Consider the following 18,558-nt stretch of genomic DNA (forward strand, 5'->3'; position numbering starts at 1 on the left):
AGATGTTCGAAGATCCACATTGCTGCAGTCCTTACACTTGGGTAGTCCGCTGTCCTCGGTCGGCCCGAATATCAAAGTATTAGGCTGACGTCGGTCAATGCGCTTACGACTGACATCAGAACGTCAGGGTACAAATGCGCATGACCGACGTCATATCCTCAGTCTTTTCTTGACCCAGATGTCAGAAGACTCTAAAAAGAAAGGTCAAAACCAAAAAACAACAAAAAACAACCAACCACCCTTGCACTAATCATATGTACAATATATACAATATCCACAATATTCACAACCCAAACCACACAACCGCCTCTAACTACAGAGGGGAAGGAGGGAGGGTAAATTGGACTGCAGCAATGTGGATCTTCGAACATCTACATTTATGGTAGGTACAAAACTGTACTATGTTCTTCATCTCACATTGCTGCAGTCCTTACACTTGGGTAGAATCCCAAAGCAGAGGTAAGGGAGGATGGCAAAACTATAAAGCAGTAGGAGCTGCCAAAATGCCCTGTAAAATTGCAGTGGCAAAACCAGCCCTAGATTTAGAGTAAAGTGGAAGGTGGTAATGCTTAGAGAAAGTATGCACTGAACTCCAAGTAGCTGCCTCCAAAATATCTTTAGTTGCCACCCCTTAAAAAAGCTGTAGAAGTGGCAGTAGCCCTAGTGGAATGAGGTCTAATCCCAGCTGGAATCTCCTTACCATGATGGGAATAACAGAAAGCAATACAAAACCCAATCCACTTAGAAATAGTTTGTTTTGACACAGGCTTGCCCTGAGAACCCAAAGCAAATGAAACAAATAACTGCTGAGACTGCCTGAACCCTTTAGTTCTGCTCAAATAATATCGCAACTGCCTGTGTATATCCAAAGTGTGCAAAATCTTTTCCCCTTTATTTTGGGGGTTTGCATAAAAGTAGGCAAATGAATAGTTTGGTTTAAAGCCACACTAGAAACCACTTTAGGCATAAAGGAAGGATTAGTGCAAAGATACCCTATCCTTATGGAAAATTAAGAAAGGCTCAACCGCCATAAGGGCCTGTAATTCAGAAACCCTTCTTGCAGAGGTAATGGCCAACAAAAAGCAGTCTTCCATGATAAATATTTCAACTCGGCAGTAGCTGCAGGCTCAAAAGGTTGTAGAGTGAGTTTCTCCAACACAAAATTGAGATCCCAAGCAGGAGTAGGAGCTCACGTGGGGTCTTATATTCTTTGCCCCTCTAAGGAATTGCTTAAACAAAGGATGAGAAAACAATGGTGGGTCACAGTCATAGTGAGCAGAAATTGCTGCAGCATGAACCTTAATAGAAGAGAAGGACAAACCTTTGTCCAGTAACTCAGTAAGATATTGAAGAGCCACACTTAAATTAGGCTTAGAAACATCAAATTCCTTTGCTGTACTCCAAAATAAAAATCTCTTCCATTTATCTGCGTACACTTTCCTTGTACTAGGCCTTCTGACCTCCAAAATAACATTCAAAACTTGCTGTGGAAGCTGAGACCCTCCAGGGTTTAAAACAGAATATGCCAGGCTGTTAGGTGAAGAGAGTGAAGTTTGACATTGAGTAAATGACTGTTCTCCTGAGACAGCAGGTGTGGAATCAAGGTAAAGGCCATGGAGGCTCCTACCAGACTTCTCAGTAATGGGTACCAGTGCTGTCGAGGCCAATCTGGAGCTATTAAAATCATCTTTGGCTTGTCCTGTCTGACCTTCAGGAGTACCTTTGGGAGGAGAGGCAGAGGTGGAAAGGCATACACATGAAGATTGCTCCAATTGAATGAAAGAGCATCCACTTTCCAAGCTGTGGGATGAAACCTTTTGTGCAAAACTTTGGCAGCTGGTAGTTTAGTGGAGAAGCGAACAGATCTATGTCTGGAGTTCCCCATAACACTGTCAATTTCTGAAATACATGAGGATCCAATTTCCACTCGCGGGGATCCATAATTTGTCTGCTCAACACATCTGCTAAGGAGTTCTGTGCTCCCGGCAGAAACCTTGCCTGAAGATTTAGCTGTAAACTGAGAGCAGTCTCCCACAAAATCATTGCTTGTCAGCATAGAGGATAAGAATGTGTTCCCCCTTGCTTGTTGATGTACCACATGACAGTTGTGTTGTCTGTTAGAACCAACACCTGCCCTGGAAGAAGTAAATCCTTGAAAGCTATTAATGCAAATTGGACTGCTAACATCTCCTTCAAGTTGATATGTAGATGTTGAAGTCTGGCAGGCCACGTGTCTTGTACCCACTTTCCATTTAGATGAGCTGGCCAAGCTTTGTCTGAGGCATCTGTCATTAGAATCTGACTCGCCTCTGGCCGGGTCACAGAGAGTCCCTTGTTTAGGTGACATTCCTGAGCCCACCACAAAAATTCCTTTTGAATGCAAGGTATTATCTGAATGACAGTGTCCATATCTTGGCAGTGCTGTGTCCATACATTTTGAGATACCATTGTAGCTTCCTCATATGCAGTTTGGCATTGGGAAGCACCAGAATACAAGATGCCATGAACCCCAAGGCTTGAAGGACTGTCCTTGCAGTCAGCCTGGACTGATGAGACAATTGATGGAAGTAAAGAGAAAGATTCTTTTGTTTGTCCGGGGTCAAAAAGGCCATCTGGGATGCTGTATTCAGTCTCACACCCAGAAAGCACATGTCCTGAGAGGGTACTAGACTGGACTTTATTTCGTTCACAGAATACCCCAGGCATCTTAGCACTGCTATCACATATTGTAAATGATGAAGAAGTTCGTCCTTTCCTTGGGCCAGAATCAGGCAATCGTCCAAATAAGGATAGATCTGTATTCCTCTTAGCCTGAAGAAAGCTATCACTGGAGCCAGAACCTTCGTGAACACTCTGGGCGCAGTAGATAAGCCAAAGGGCAATGCAGAGAAATAGAAGTTATGTACTCACCATAACGTTCCATGTGGAGTGTTCATCTCGCCTTTGTTCTTACACATGGGTTCGGAGCCGATCCTCGGCTCCGTGCCGGCCTCTTGCAAGCTCTGCATCGAGAAGAAGCTCGAGACAATCTAATACCCACAATCCCCCTCTGCCTTTACCTCAGATCTAGTTTGCAAGCAAACCAATCTACATAACAGAACATTCATGCCATACATGTATACATACATAACAGACACATATAAGTATATGTGTATACCAACTATGTACAGAGAATAAGACAGTAGTAACAATGCTACTGGCCAGGCATCAAAGAACGTTCCTCCTAAGGGTGGGAGGGTGGGACTGTAAGAACAAAGGCGAGATGAACACTCCACATGGAACGTTATGGTGAGTACATAACTTCTATATGTGATAGTGTTCAATCTCGCCGTTTGTTCTTACACATGGGTAGCGTCCCTAGCTCCTAAATCCTGAGGAACTCACGGGAGGACGTTCTTGAGCACAGTGGAACCAAAGGTTGCTCTGTCCCTAGAAACCTTATCTACTTTATAATGAGAAATAAATGTATGTGGCTTAGACCAGGTAGCAGCCGCACAAATAGCATCCAGAGGTAGGCGAGCTGCATGAGCCAAAGACGTAGATATTGATCTTGTGGAATGTCCCTTGGGTTTGTTTAGAAGGGGTTGATTTGCAGAATCGTATACATAGATTATACAATCAGATAACCACTTTGAAAGAGTTTGTTTGGTAACTGCAAGTCCTTTCCTGCTATCAGCAAAAGCCACAAAGAGTTGATCTGTTTTCCTGTGATCTTTTGTTCTATCCAAATAAAACCTTAGCTGTCTGTGAACATCCAATTTGTGTAACATATACTCCATTTTGTTGGAGTGGTTTTTGAAGAAAGTGGGTAATTCAATTGACTGATTAATGTTATTAATAGAACACACTTTAGGGAGGAAGGATGAATTGGTACGAAGAGAAACTCTGTCAGAGTGAAAGATTAGATAAGGGTGCTTGATGGAGAGAGCCTGAAGTTCAGACACTCGTCTAGCAGAAGTAATGGCTACCAGAAAGAGAGTTTTCCAGGACAAAAATTTTAATGGGCAAGAAGAGGCAGGTTCAAAGGGGCAACATTAATTTAGATAGTAACAAGTTTAGACTCCAAGGTGACGTAGGAGATCTGACCGGAGGTCTAATATGAAAAACTCCTTTTAAGAAGGCTTTACAAAGTCTGTGAGCCATGATAGGAGCTCCACACTCTTCCACATGGAAATTGAAATGGCAGCCAATTGAACTCTTAGAGTAGCAGGAGAAGCACCCTGATGAAATAAGTCTGTCAAGAACTCTAAAATCTTATTCAAAGGAGCTGTAAAGGGATCAACGTGGTGTGTATTCGCCCAGAATACAAACCGCTTCCATTTGCTAGTATATGTTTTAGTAGTGGAAGCCTTATGCGAAGCCACTAATATATTCTGAACTGCTGGTGACAAGAGATCAGACCTGGCTAAGTTGAATTGGAGCAGCCAAGCTGCTAGATGGAGTGACAGGAGCGGGATGGGGAACCCCTGACGAGTGAGTCAACAGATCGGCTCTGGGTCCAGAATCCAGGGTCCCCGAATGCAGTGAGTTTTCAGGAGGGAAACCAAATTTGACGAGGCCAGAATGGAGCAATGAGAATTATCGTCCTGTGAAGGTTCCTGGCTTTCTGGAGAAATTTCGTATCAGAGGAAATGGAGGAAATGCGTGCAGGAGTCCCGGGGCCAATCGTAAATCAGTGCGTCCTGGGGACTTCCCTGGAGGGTAATAGGGCAAAGTAGCTCCTGCATTTGGCGTTCATTGGAGGCAAACAGGTCGCAGGAAGGCTGGCCCCATGTGCGAAAAATCCTTTTCGCCACTGACTGTTTCAGAGACCACTCGTGTGGTACCAGAATTGCTCTGGTCAGCTTGTCGGCTATGGCGTTGGATGACCCGGGATGTGCGTTGCTATTAGAAAGCGACCCGTGGACTCTGCCCACTGCCAAGTTCTCATGGCCTCTCTGCACAGTTGATAGGACCTGGTTCCCCTTGTTTGTTTATGTACCAGACTACCGACATGTTGTCCGTCTGAACTGCAATAGTCCCTAGAGGAAGAAGGGGAGCAAAGTGTTGCAACGCTAGAAACACTGCCCTCAACTCTAGTACATTGATGTGCAGATTGTACTCCAAATTGGTCCATTCGCCTTGGACTGTCTGTCCCTGAAAGATGCCCCCCCACCCTATCAGGGAAGCGTCCGTGGTCACCGTAACTGTAGGCGTGGGTAGCACAAACGGCCTCCCCTGGGAAAGGTTGCACGTTTGGAGCCACCAGTTTAGGTCTGTTTTGCAAGTCCTTGTTATGAGAATCTCGTGTGTTAGAGGTAGCTGTTGAAATGACCATTGAGCAAACAGTAGCCATTGAAGAACTCTCATGTGCAGCCTTCCCAGGGGAATTGCAATAAGGGAGGCTGACATGAGGCCCAACACCTTCAGAACTAGTTTTGCAGGAGATTTCCTTGACAAGAGCAAAAGACGTATGTGAGTTTGCAGCGATACTATCCTTTCTGTGGGAAGCCTCAGAATTAATTGCCGTGTGTTTAACTCTGCTCCTATGAACAAGATATTTTGTGATGGCTGAAGTAAGGATTTTCCGAAATTTACGGAGATCCCTAGGTGAACACACAGTTGAAGAACATAGTCTCTGGCCTGCAGTAGTTGGCCGGGTGGTGGCTGAAAGGAGCCAGTCGTCCAGATACGGAAACACCTGGAATCCCTGACGTCTCAAGTGAGGCGCTACCACTGCCATGCATTTGGTGAAGACCCTGGGGGCTGAGGTCAGACCAAAGGGCAGGGCTCGAAATTGAAAGTGACTGGCTCCCAGCCGGGCATAAATGATCCCTGGATGCCCTGGCCATCTTGATGTGGTAGTATGCATCCTCTAGATCTATTGAGCACATCCACTCGTCCTTCTGTAGAAATGGAAGGATCGACTGAAGCGTGACCATTCGAACTTTTCTTTCTTGACGAAAGTATTGAGGTAACTCAGGTCTAGAATGGGCCTCCAGTCCCCTGTTTTCTTTGGAACTAAAAAGAACCTTGAGTAAGTCCCGAATCCTTGCTGGTCCGCTGGGACTGGCTGGATGACTCTTTTGTCTAACAGCTTTGAAATTTCTAAAGCTGCTGGCTCTCGCAGATGGGGCGGTACATCTGGGAGTCTTTTCTTTGGAATGGGATAAGATAGAAAGGGTATGGTGTAACCTCTGGTAACTACGCTTTTTACCCAATTGTCTGTAGTTATATCTTGCCAGGCCTGAGGGTAAAGGCTAAGCGACCCCGACTGCCTCCAGAGCAGGACAGTCGGGCCTCCTCTCAGGAGTGCTGGAAAGGTTTACCAGGAGTGTATCCCTGTCACCTTGATGTTGCGGACCCCTCTGCCGCCAGGCGGCGTCTTCCACCTCTGCCCCTCCTCTGCCTCTAGAGGGCATCACCCTGTGTGCCGGAAAGACCCTTGATTTTGTTTCGAAACCACATTTTCCCACCGCGTTGCCCTTTGGGGTACGGTCTGGTTGGGGTGGAAAAACGGACTCCGACAGCAGACAGAGTCTTTCCCTCTTGTTCACACCGGGTAAGGGTCTCCTTTACCTTGGGGCCAAAAAGAGTGGCACCGTCAAATGGGGCGTTTGTAAAGGAAGACTTGAAGGCTTCCATAAAGGAGCATAAGCATCCAGGATTGTCTGAAGAGCAATCGCTGAAGCTGCTGCCCTACTCGAACCTTCGGCTGCATAGGAAATCAGCCTCATGGACGAGTTAATCGATGTTAGGGTATTAAGTTGCGCTGTCACTTTCTCTGAGACAGCTGCATCTGTAGAACCCTGGAGGGTATCTCCCAACTCTTTGACTAGATCCCTCTGCAGACGTGTAAAATGGGTCAAATAGTTCAGGGACCGCATGGAAAAAGCCGCTGAACTGAAAATGCGCTTCCCATATCTATCCATCGTTCTAGAATCTTTATTAGGCGGATGGACAGGCGAAGAAGACTCCGACATCTCCTTTTTGTGGCTGCAGCCACCACCATAGCGTCTACTGGAACTCCTTTAGTAAGGTAGGACTTATCCTGAGGTGCTGTGATGTACTTGTTGGTTTCCTAGGAACAGGTTCCACTGTGTCAGGAGCCTCCACGCCCTTGAGCAATAAGTTCCATTAGTTCGTCAAGGCGGAGTGACCCAGGAGGAGGAAGGGCGAGCACCAAATGCCTTCAGCAGAACTGACTCATCCTCAGAAGGGGGAAGGGACTGCCAGTCACCTCTCTGCTTCAGGATCTCCAAAATGTCTGAAAAGAGACATCTTCTGAAGGTGACTTAGGGACCCTTCTGACTCATCTAAGTCAGTATCAGATGTTATGGATTCTTGTGGAGAATCCGAGTGTCTCCTCTTACACAGTCTCTTCCTAGGGACTTCCTCGTGGGGAGCATCCGAAGAAGCCTCGAGGAAGAGGGGCACCCTCCAGGGGTGGCTGAGACACTGGTGCCCACGCTTGGATGTGGCCGTGGGTGCAGATGAAGACAAAGGCCCTTTATGGGGAGGAGAAACTGCTTCCACTGATGTGGTTGTCTGGGTAGACAACACCTTCCTCATCAGGTCGAATGCTCCCGGGTCCCGCATCGAAGAATCCCCGGCTCCGAAGAAATGGGAAGAATCCCGACCACGGGCACGAAGGCATCGACCCGAGGCGGAGCCGAATCGATCCGTGCGAGGCCCGAGGGAGAGTAGGAACCGACACGTCGGTTCGACTCTCGCCCGGAACCAAGAACAGACCGTCGGCTCGAGACTCGGTACGGGTCCGGCGGAGTCGAGGTGAGGAACAGACCGAGAAAAGGACGGTTCTGGACCCGAGGGCTCCACAATCAGCAGATCAGCCTCTTCCGGCTCCGAAGACTGAATCGGTCTCGGAGGAGGAATGGATGGAGATACAGGAAGGCCTTCAAGTTTCGACACCAGCTGGGTGGAAACCGAAATAAGTTTAGAGAGGGCCGAATGCTCCAGCAGCTTCTGCACCACACGATCCACATCAACATCCGAAAGTTTGGAGGAGGAACGGGTCGAAGGAACCGAAGACGGAGCCGACCTCAATATGGCCGAAGGAGGGAGCTCCATCACCGGTTCCAAGACTCGAGGCTCAGGAACCGACACCAGTTGAACACTCGGCCCCGAAGTCTGTGGAACCGGTGATCTAACCTTAGAAGAAGAGCTCGGAGCTGATGACTTGGGCTCCGAAGTCTTCGATTCCTTAGAGGACTTCGATGCCTGGTCAGAAGCATCCAAAGCCTCCTGGAAAGCTGGTTTCAACAGACCTCTGTCCATTAGTTTCCTGCGCCTATCTGTCATGACCCTCCCACTGAAAGAGTGACAAATGGAGCAATCCTCTTGTAAGTGGAGAGGGCCAAGGCAGTAGACACAGGAACTATGGTTGTCAGTGACCGACATTTTTTGGCCACACTGACAACGCTTGAAACCAGACTTTGCCTTCTCAGACATTGTAGGTAATAAACAAGTCTAGAAACAAAAACACAGTCAAATCCGATTAAAATAGTCACAATTAGGTAAATGTCACAATCAGGTAAATGTCAAATCCGGTTAGTCACAATCAGGTAAATTTGACTCAATATAGCAGTAAATGGTAAGGGTGTAGGCCCCGGTACAAAAATACCGATAAAAGGGTTAACGGTACCAAAGAACTACGGAACCAGAACACAATCACACCAGGTTATACTAACAATATCAAGTTAAATAAGATTCTTAGTAAAATACAACAAAAAGTTATATCTTAGCTTAGAAAACCCTCGAGCTAGCTCCCAACGATGCGAATGCAGCAGCGGCAAACTAGATCTCAGGTAAAGGCAGAGGGGGATTGTGGGTATTAGATTGTCTCGAGCTTCTTCTCGATGCAGAGCTTGCAAGAGGCCGGCACGGAGCCGAGGATCGGCTCCGAACCCATGTGTAAGAACAAACGGCGAGATTGAACACTATCACATCTGATAATGAGAAGTCCCAGCCCGAAAACGCAGATACTTCCTGCAACTTAGCCTGATAGGAACATGAAGGTAAGCCTCCTTGAGATCCAGAGTCACCATCCAGTGATCTTTGCCCAGCAGAGGTAAAAGCTGTTGTAACGTCAACATTTTGAACTTGGGAATGTCCAGATAAGTGTTGAGGATAGATAAGTCCAAAATTGGTCTCCACGTGTTCCCCTTCTTTGGTACTAGGAACAGGCGAGAATAAAATCCTAGGCCCACTTCTGGCAGAGGGACCGGTTGTATGGCCCCTATTTGAAGCAACAGAGAAATTTGTTTGTGAGCCTCTAGTCTTTGCTGAGGAGGAACGTCCGGCATGCCTTTGAAAGGAGGCAAGGTATGGAAATAAAACTTGTAACCTTGGTGTATGATATCCAATACCCATCTGTCTTGGGTAATCAAACTCCAATTTTCCTTGAAGAGTGCCAACCTTCCTCCCAAAGGTGCTGCCAGGCAAGAAGGATCTGGCAGCTGAAAAGGTAGGTCATTGGGCCTGTTTACGAAAGGACTGGCCCCTGCCGTCACCCGAAGATTGTGCAGGTGAACTCCCTGTTCTAGGTCTGAAGGAGCTCTGAGCTCTACCCCTACCGTCTAGATCTACCCCTAGACTGTGAATCATAAGAAGGTCGTCCACCCCTTAGTAGGCCAGTTCCTACTAAACTTGGAGGCTGAACTTGCAAAAATCTTTAACAGCCTGCATAGACTTAGCCTTGTCTTCCATTTTCTTCAAGACTGACTCCACAGGTGAACCAAACAACACATCAGACTGTAAGGGAGCATCCAAAATCCTTGTCTTAACATGGTCAGATAAATTCTGATCCCTCAGCCAGGCGTGCCTGCGAAGAACTGATCCAGTGGCAGCCACCCTAGACGAGGCCTGTACAGCATCAAAACCACATTGTAAAGAATGCTTACCCACCTGTTCAGAGACATGTACCAAATCTTGTAATTCTTTACACTCAATGCCTTCCGCCAGAGCATCTACCTTAGACTTCAAATGAGAAAGAAGATAGTTTTGATATTTCAACATGTGAAACTGGCAATTCAAAGCCCTCATAGCTAAGGTGGAAGAAGTATAGACTTTCTTTCCCCATCTATCCAAAGCTCTGGCCTCCTTATCTGGAGGAACCAGATTTTTTACAACAGAGGCCTTGACACCCTTAGGTCCCTGACTAACAGTTTCTGGGTCCGCCCTAGGACTCTTATAAAGATATTTATGAGCCTCAGGCACCCTGTAATACCTATCCGGTTTAACAGGAGCAGGAGGCAAAGAATCAGGATTAAGTGAAGCCTCTGCAAACACATCTTCCACAACATCCAGATCAGGTGGTATAGCCAAAGGCCTATGCTGGGGTAAAAGCAAAAATTCCCTAAGCCTTTTCCTGGAATCAGAGAAGTCCTGACCTTCCCACTTAAAATGTTCCCTCATGGAATGAAGAGTCTCTGAAAAAGAAAAATCCTCTGGAGGAGAAGCAGAAGGAGTTGAATCATCTGCATCAGAATCAGAATAAGGAGAGTACTCCTGCAAGTCTTCAGCCGAAGACTCTGAAACATCCGAAGCCTGCTCAAAACTCCCCAACTCTGGTTCCACCCTAGGCCTCTTATCAGGAGGGGGCAAAGAACCTCTAATCAAAGTAATTAAATCTTCTGCCATTTTAAGCATGTGCTTCTTGGGCACAGATCCTGATGAACTAGGAGTGACACCAACAGAAGCTAAACCTGGCCTGCCTCTGGGAGAAGCCTTGGAAACAGAAGGAGAGGGCCTAACCACCCTAGGAAGGGAGGGAGATACAGTAACCTGAGAAGCCCCTTCAGCCAGACCTGCCTCCTGAGAGGCCACATACTGCAATATCAAAGTCTCCCCTGGGACTCCAGAGAAGCCTCCGCGAACTACCGGTTAAACTGGCCTCTAAAGAACCGGCGTCCGCAGACGACTCTTCTTGCCTGGGTTTAGCTGCTTTGTCTTTGCGCTTCTTGAAGAAGCGGGCGTCGGAGCATCCGGCGGCATATTATAATTGCACCGCTTCCGAAGACCAACCTGGCACAATCTAACCTTCGCAATAGTGCGCTTATTGAACCTAGCACAAAAGCGACACCCAACAACGTCGTGCTCAGGCCCCAAACAAGGAATACACAAAGTATGATAATCCCTATGCGGTATCTGCTTCCCACAAGAAATACAGTTATTCACTTTTTCTGACATCCGGTAAACCACTGAGGCAAGAAAAACTAAAATATTCCCCAACGGGTACTTAGCCAACTTTGACTCGGTCTGAAACTCCGAATTCGAAAAATTTCAGAGCGCCAGCGGCACTTGCAACGCTGCTTCTGCATCGGACCATGCGGCAAAAAAGACTGAGGATATGACGTCGGTCATGCGCATTTGTACCCTGACGTTCTGATGTCAGTCGTAAGCGCCTTGACCGACGTCAGCCTAATACTTTGATATTCGGGCCGACCGAGGACAGCGGACTACCCAAGTGTAAGGACTGCAGCAATGTGAGATGAAGAACATCAGCTGCAGATTACTAGGAAAGAACAAAGCAAGCATGTTGATAACATACATGTGATTAGAAAAAAATGCTGTTATTCAGCTATTTTTGACAATACCCTCAGAGCTCAGAAATTGTTTGGGTAATAAATAAGGCAAAACAAAATGGAAATGTGTTAGTAAAACTCAGAGAGACCATATGACAAGAAGATTATCTACAGATTCCAAAGAGATAATGGTAATTGTTTAAGAAATTTTATGAACACTATATAACACTATGGAACCAAAACACTAACGCCTAATGATTCCTTGATTTTGTCAATGCAAATGCCTTGGACCAGTTGGTTGACACCCCCACAAGAGGTGAAAATATCTTGGACTCGGTATTAACCAACAGGAGTAACCACTGCAGCATCCCTACAGTGTCATCATCGCTGGTAAGATCCAACCACAAAGTAGTCACTTTCAAAGTTACCATCTCTCCCTGACCCCCCACCATCTAGGGTCAAACAAAAAAACTTCTCCAAAGCTGATTACAACCTTCCTGAGGGAAGGTATAAACAGCTTCACTGCTCCCTCCCCCTACACAGGAACTGGTACATATGTCCAAACCTACACCAAAGTACTATATGAGCATTAATACAGCTGCATGGAATTAGGAATACCAGACAGGATGAAATCATCCTCCTCAAGAAAGAGTAAAAACCTGTCTGGTGGACATCTACAATAAATAAACTCTATAATAAAATGTAAAAAAATTACTGTCCAGGACCAAGAAGGAGCAGGTGACTAATTGGAAGCAATCTCTCCTTAGCCTGATCAAGAAAATAAGAGCACTAGTTAAATCCTCCAAAGCAAACTTCGAGTCCAAACTGGCCACATCTGCTAAAGACAATCATAAGGCTTTCTTTACATATATCCGCAATCTCAAGGGAAGCACCCATATCTGCTCAGAACTGGTGGTCACAGACATCACCTACACAAATGCTGTAGATATAGCCAACCTGCTGACACAGGTTCAGTGAAAACCTAACTCATCTGTCCTCCCATCAGTAAAACAGGACATCCCCAGTAGCTGCCTCCCTCCCCTTATCTCTAGGGAGCAAGTCATCACTGCCCTCTCAAAGGCAAAAAATACAGCCTCCAAGGGACCCGATAACATCCCAGGCCTGCATCCTACATGAACTCAGGCAGGAACTTGCAGCACCATTAGGCACCCTATTCAACCAAAGCCTGAGTAACAACTTCATCCCAGCCGAATGGAGGACAGCTACTGTCATCCCTTTGCATAAAGGTGAAGCGTCCACTGATCCAGGAAATTATAGACCCATCAGCCTAACTAGCCTGATCTGTACGGCCATGTAGCAGATTATCATGTACCTCATTAACAAGGACATTGGCAAACTCCAGACACTTGATCCTAGAAAGTTTGGTATTGTCAATGGGAGATCCTGCCTGTTAAATTTGGTTGACTTCTTTGAGACAGTCACGAAGGCCACAGACGAGGGGAAGATGGTGCATACCACCTACCTTGACCTGGCCAAAGCCTTTGATACTATTCCCCACTTGGGTATAATAGATAAACTCTTTCAACTAGACATCAATCCATATGTTACCAGATGGGTAGCAAACTGGCTCACTGAAAGACCCCACCTAGTCAAAATAGGTGAAGCCACCTCAAATAATAGACCCATAACAAGTGGAGTAACCCCAGGGATTGGTCTTGGGGCCTCTGCTGTTTGGGACATACTTCTTGGAGGTCCAGGCCAAATCTAGTGGGCTACAGCTGACCAAGTTTGCAAATGACTGTAAGCTGGGTGCTATCATCAATTTCCCTAGTGATGTGGACATCCTCCAAGAGGGCCTCACCCAAACAAATGACTGGTGCCAGTCTCAAACTGAATGCCAAAAAATGCATCATCAACCCTTTTGGGGAGAGTGACATCCCCACAAATTATCACACTGATAATAAGGCACTAAGCATGTAATGGGCTTTGAGGGACATGGGCACCAAGGCTGATAGCAATCTGACAAATCTCCACCATACTGCCTCCGTTGTACAGAAAGCTTTCTATATGGCCCACCTCCTTAGTAAGGGTATCTCATCCAGGGACAAGGTGGTCATAACATCCCTGTAGTCTTCGCTTATAAGACCCATTATTGAGTACAATGCCCCTTTTGGCATGTACCTCACAAAGCACATGCAGCAGCTGGAGATGCCACAGAGATTCCTCGCCCGGAGAATCCAGGATCTCAAACATCTACCCTACACACATATGCTTAAAAGCCCTGTCTCTCTACTCAGTCTCCTACAGACTCCTCAGAGGTGACCTCTGTTTGGCATACAAAGCAATCTTAGACCCGTACTGATGTGAATGATGCATATCTACAAGTCAAGCTCCACTCGAGTAACCCACACGCGCAACCTCAACCTGGTCTGTGACATCAATAGGACTCGTTGGCAGGACAGATGTGTGTCCCAGAGACTCCCCCTTTTGTGGAATAGACTCTCTCTCCATGTAAAACAGAGTACCTCATTAAACCTTTTTAAGCGCAACCTGGATAATTGGATGGGGAACAGAAAATACACCCCTGGGATTCCACCTGTGTCCCTGCTAGACAGTGGCATAGGGTGCTGACTTGTTGGAACATGGGCTAAATTCTTGGCTAGGCTTGTAAGGGCCTCAGGACCAACAGCCTAGTAACTTCCTATGATCCTAAATCAGGATAAGGTGCAACAGAAAATAATGATGGAAGATTTAGATTTGTGAATATGAGAGGATGAAAAAGCTTAGTTCTTGACTGCCAGCACAGATAGAGAACAAATAAAAACTGTTTGCGATGTACAGTCAACGCACAGGTAACTTCCCAGAAAGAGATGGCATTCCAACAGAAGTTTGAAAGTTGGTAGGGAATACGCTGATGAAGACTTGGAAGGCATTGCTGAATAAAGCACTGAAAGGAGAAGTGTTGGCACTTCGGAGGAAAAGCAAAAGATGGGAAAGACCCCAAAGACCTGGCATTGTATATATGGATTTCTGTTTTAAATCATGATTATAAAAATTAAAGATTTTTTGAACAGATTGTAGACTGTATATGTATATATGTTTTTGAATTGCTACATGACAGATATCTCAAAGGATTACTAGATAGAGCAAAAGAAGCAAGACATGAGGAAAACACCCCCTTCAAAAGTGTAACAGAGCATTTTATAGATCTGCAAGAAAGATTAAGGACTATATTTCCAATAGAACATGAACAGAACAAAGGAGACAGAAATGAGAGCATATAAAAAAGTGCTCATCACAGAGAATTCAAACTAAAAGATAAAAGTACTTGGTTAGTATTCACTGCTAAAAGCTATTTGTAAAGTAGCTAGGTCCTTTTGAAAATGAAAACAAATAAATGCAGTAAATTATAAGGCAAGACAACCATGAAAAGGGAAACCAGAACAGTCATACCACATAAATGTATTGAAACGGAGAGAGACTTAGGTTTCTAAACCAAGTATGTCTGCAGATGAAGTTATGGCTCCCACAACAGGCCTGAAGTTAAAAAAGGGAGATATCATCAATGTCTCAAAAACAAGATGGAATTTGTACTTGGGAATAATAAGGACTTATTCTTAGAGATGCCTGGTAGAAGCAGACTAATCCACCAGAACACATAAAGCATGCCTGATGAGAAAGTAAATCTGAAACAGTACTAAAAAATAGAATACTAATGTCAAGCAGTTAAGGAAGAAGTGCAGTAAATGCTTAAACTTGGCATCACAGAAGAATTTTCAAAGTGAGTTGAATAGCCCCATTGTATTGATTTCTCACAAAGATGAGTCTACGATGTTTTGAAAATTTTAAGACAATTAAATAGCGTGTCTATATTTGATACATACTCCCATGCTTGAGTGGACTAAAGGATTGAAAACTATGCAAGTCTAGGTTTCTGTCACTTTGGACCTAGACAAAGTTTACTGTTAAATTCCATTAGCCCTAAAAGCCAGTACCATAACTAGGGTGGGGAGAAGGGGGTGGCAGCCACATGCCCAGGCTGTTACAGGACCATGATCGGCATGAATAAGGGCAGCAATGACAGTCATGTAATTAACAGCGGATACCCAGGCTGATTAAATCAATGTATTTCTGTGCTTGTAGTGCGTGTGTGCGTGTGTGTATGTGGTAGAAACTGTAGCAAGATGCTACAACAATGTCTTTGGCTCAGTTTCAGAATGATCCAGGCATGCATCAGCCTGAGTGATGTAGTAAAATTTTTCAGAAGGCTGAGAAAGCTTTCTCCCTAAACTTCAAGATGTTTAAATTCTCTCCATCAAACTGGACTGACTCCTAACCCAGCTAAGTGCATGTGAAGCATGGCAGAAGCCTGACATTTGTGCTATATAACAGGAAGAGAGAGAGAGAGAGAGAGAGAGAGAGAGTAAATCCAACGGCTGAAAAAGAATCATTAAAGAACTTCCCACGCCATCATCTAACAATTAGGTCAAGTCTTTTGCAGACCACGCCAACTACTATCATAAACATATTTCTATCTTTGTTACCACTATTTTTCCCCGGACTGACCAAGGGTAAGGCATCCTTTAAGTTTAAGCAGAAAGCTGAAACAGAAGTCTCTTGGCAACCAAATCATATGATGTATTCACAACCAGTACTAACAGCTTCAGATTTTTCCAAGCAATTCCTAGTAAATACAGATGTCTCTTAGGAACAGGATGAGAATGCCAGCTCAAGTACATTATTAAGCTGCACAAAAAGTGTACCTTGCTATTAAATAAACCATTACCACCATGCCCCAAGTAAAGCACACAAAACATTTTATTGTTTTTTTTTCAACATTCAAGAAATAAAATGTGTACTACTGCTGTACAGCACATACGGCACATCATCTGCCCTACAACAAAACAGAAAAATAAAATAAAAAAATGAAACTAAATGGAAATCATGCTCCAAAAGTAGCAAAAAAACAGGTGCAAGAAGAACGAACCTGATGACTGCATGATGAGATAACAGAAAAAAGAAACCAGGGTAAGGCTTAAACTGCAGGAAATATTTTGCAAGTACATGCCAACTAGTTGGAGTCCAATTAAATGCCAACCGATACAGTCTCTGGTGTCTGACTCATCTTTATCAATGAGAAAACCTGCACATACCACTAACGTAACAGACTTATCTATGAGACAGTCTATTACTAAAATGTAAACCACCATAGTGATTTGCTAGACAACAATAAGATCATGATAAAACAAAATAAACTGTCTTATTGCAAAAGTACTGTTTACAATATAAAGGAAAGACTGTTTTAAAACTTCACATCTATTTAGAGAAATTCTGCACTGTGCAATTAATTATTGTTTTCACCTTACTTGTTCTTTATACTAGTGTCATTTTTGAAATTAAATAACTGAGAAAAAAATAATTCTTTCACAATGGCACACTACTTTACAGTTCAAATATGAGAGTTGCCACTCAAAACTTAATCATTTAACTTAATAAAGCATTAAAAATAAGGTGCAGGGACACTAATATTAAACACTGCACATGATAAAATGTTGCTTCTGATTATAACAAAGGTTTGCATTCATGCACCTTAATGATTTTTTATCAAGGTTCTTACCCACTGTCTGTGAAAAGAAATTCCAGGTGTATCATATAAATTTCCCACAAAGGGATATTGTAGCGCTGAGCCAGGGACAGAGAGATTCTGAACACACTGTCTTCAAGTGTCCTAAATCGGAAAGTAAAACCAAAAACACAGTGAAGACTCAAAGTACCCAACAGAAAAATACTTAACAAAAACATTTAACATTACAGTAACTTTTTGGGGAAGATTTCATCCCAGCACCAATTAATCTTATTCTGTCTGGAATGGCCAGTTTATCTCTGGTGAAAAGTGGATGGTTCAACTTCCAAACAATGTCCATGAAAGTAACATGATAATGAATTTCTTCATTAAAATGAAAACAGACTTCGAGATTGAGAGAAAACAGGACTCTCTATAATGTAATTCAAGTTTTTTTTAATATTTCACTTTGATTTATTAACAAAATTACCAAGCAAAATTTAATTTAAAATGTATTTGTGGAGGAAAGAACTAGAACCTGGTTATGAAAAACAAAACTTTATTTCCAAATAACACAAACTTGAAGTATAACAGTTCTTAAGGGCAGACTTCATCCATCAAGTGAACTCAGTCTGGCATTGTTTTCATATTGAATTAACAGATGGATAAAGGCACAACATGTCAAAACTTGCTTGAGATAAATGTGAAGAGGGAGTCATTTCATATATTTACTCATGTCCTGGTAAAACATTAGACAAGGCTTGTCAGACAAGTGCTGCAACAGAAATGCAGAACACTGCGAATGAAGGCAGCAAATGAAAGTACTGCTAGTGTAAGGATATGACACATGAGAAACAGTAACAATACAAAGTAAGATGGAAGCTGCAAGAGACCTTGGGTAAACTAGCAGAAGTGTTTAAGGTTTACATGGTAGAAATGGACAGTAAGCAAATTCAGTGAAATCATACCTCTCAACTGTCCCTGATTTTACCTCATACTTTTGCTTTGTCCCTCATAAAACTGTTGATTTTCTGTTAAATCACACAGGATTAGTCGGAAAATGCCAGATATTAGCGTTTCATACTTATTTTCTAGAAAATACATGTTGATGGAAGCCCTGTTCCTCTATTAACCTTTTAGGTCAATTACAGTAACATTTAAAAACTGACCATGATTTTGGGCCTTTGTATTAGCCTTGCCCAAATTCTTGAGGAAAGAAATTGGGATATATCCATGGAAGAGAACAGGCTAGCTCAGAGACAGACACACAAACACACGAGCGCGCACAAACACACATACACATATACATATACATATATATATATATATATATATACATATATATATATATATATATACACACACACACACACACACACATATATATATATATATATACATACATGTGTGTGTGTGTGTTGCACATTTTGTCAATTTTTTGTTCGACTATGTGTATATTCAGCAATATGTATGTATGTTGTTGTGTCTTTCAGCTTTTCCCAGTTAGGG

The 18,558-nt window shown here is 44.0% G+C and overlaps 1 protein-coding gene across 1 annotated transcript in view; it reads right to left on the bottom strand.

Annotated features, from left to right (window-relative positions):
* The window catches only part of NBAS (NBAS subunit of NRZ tethering complex), a 3,380,746-nt gene that overhangs the window by 1,168,019 nt on the left and 2,194,169 nt on the right, over window positions 1-18,558 (bottom strand). The window contains exon 42 of the mRNA XM_044064792.1: window positions 17,104-17,214. Coding sequence (XP_043920727.1) covers window positions 17,104-17,214 — 111 coding nt within the window. The remainder of the gene's footprint in view (window positions 1-17,103; window positions 17,215-18,558) is intronic.

The sequence above is a fragment of the Protopterus annectens genome, chromosome 1.part0, assembly GCF_019279795.1.
Source record: "Protopterus annectens isolate FY-2018-M chromosome 1.part0, PAN1.0, whole genome shotgun sequence".
NCBI lineage: Eukaryota > Metazoa > Chordata > Ceratodontiformes > Protopteridae > Protopterus > Protopterus annectens.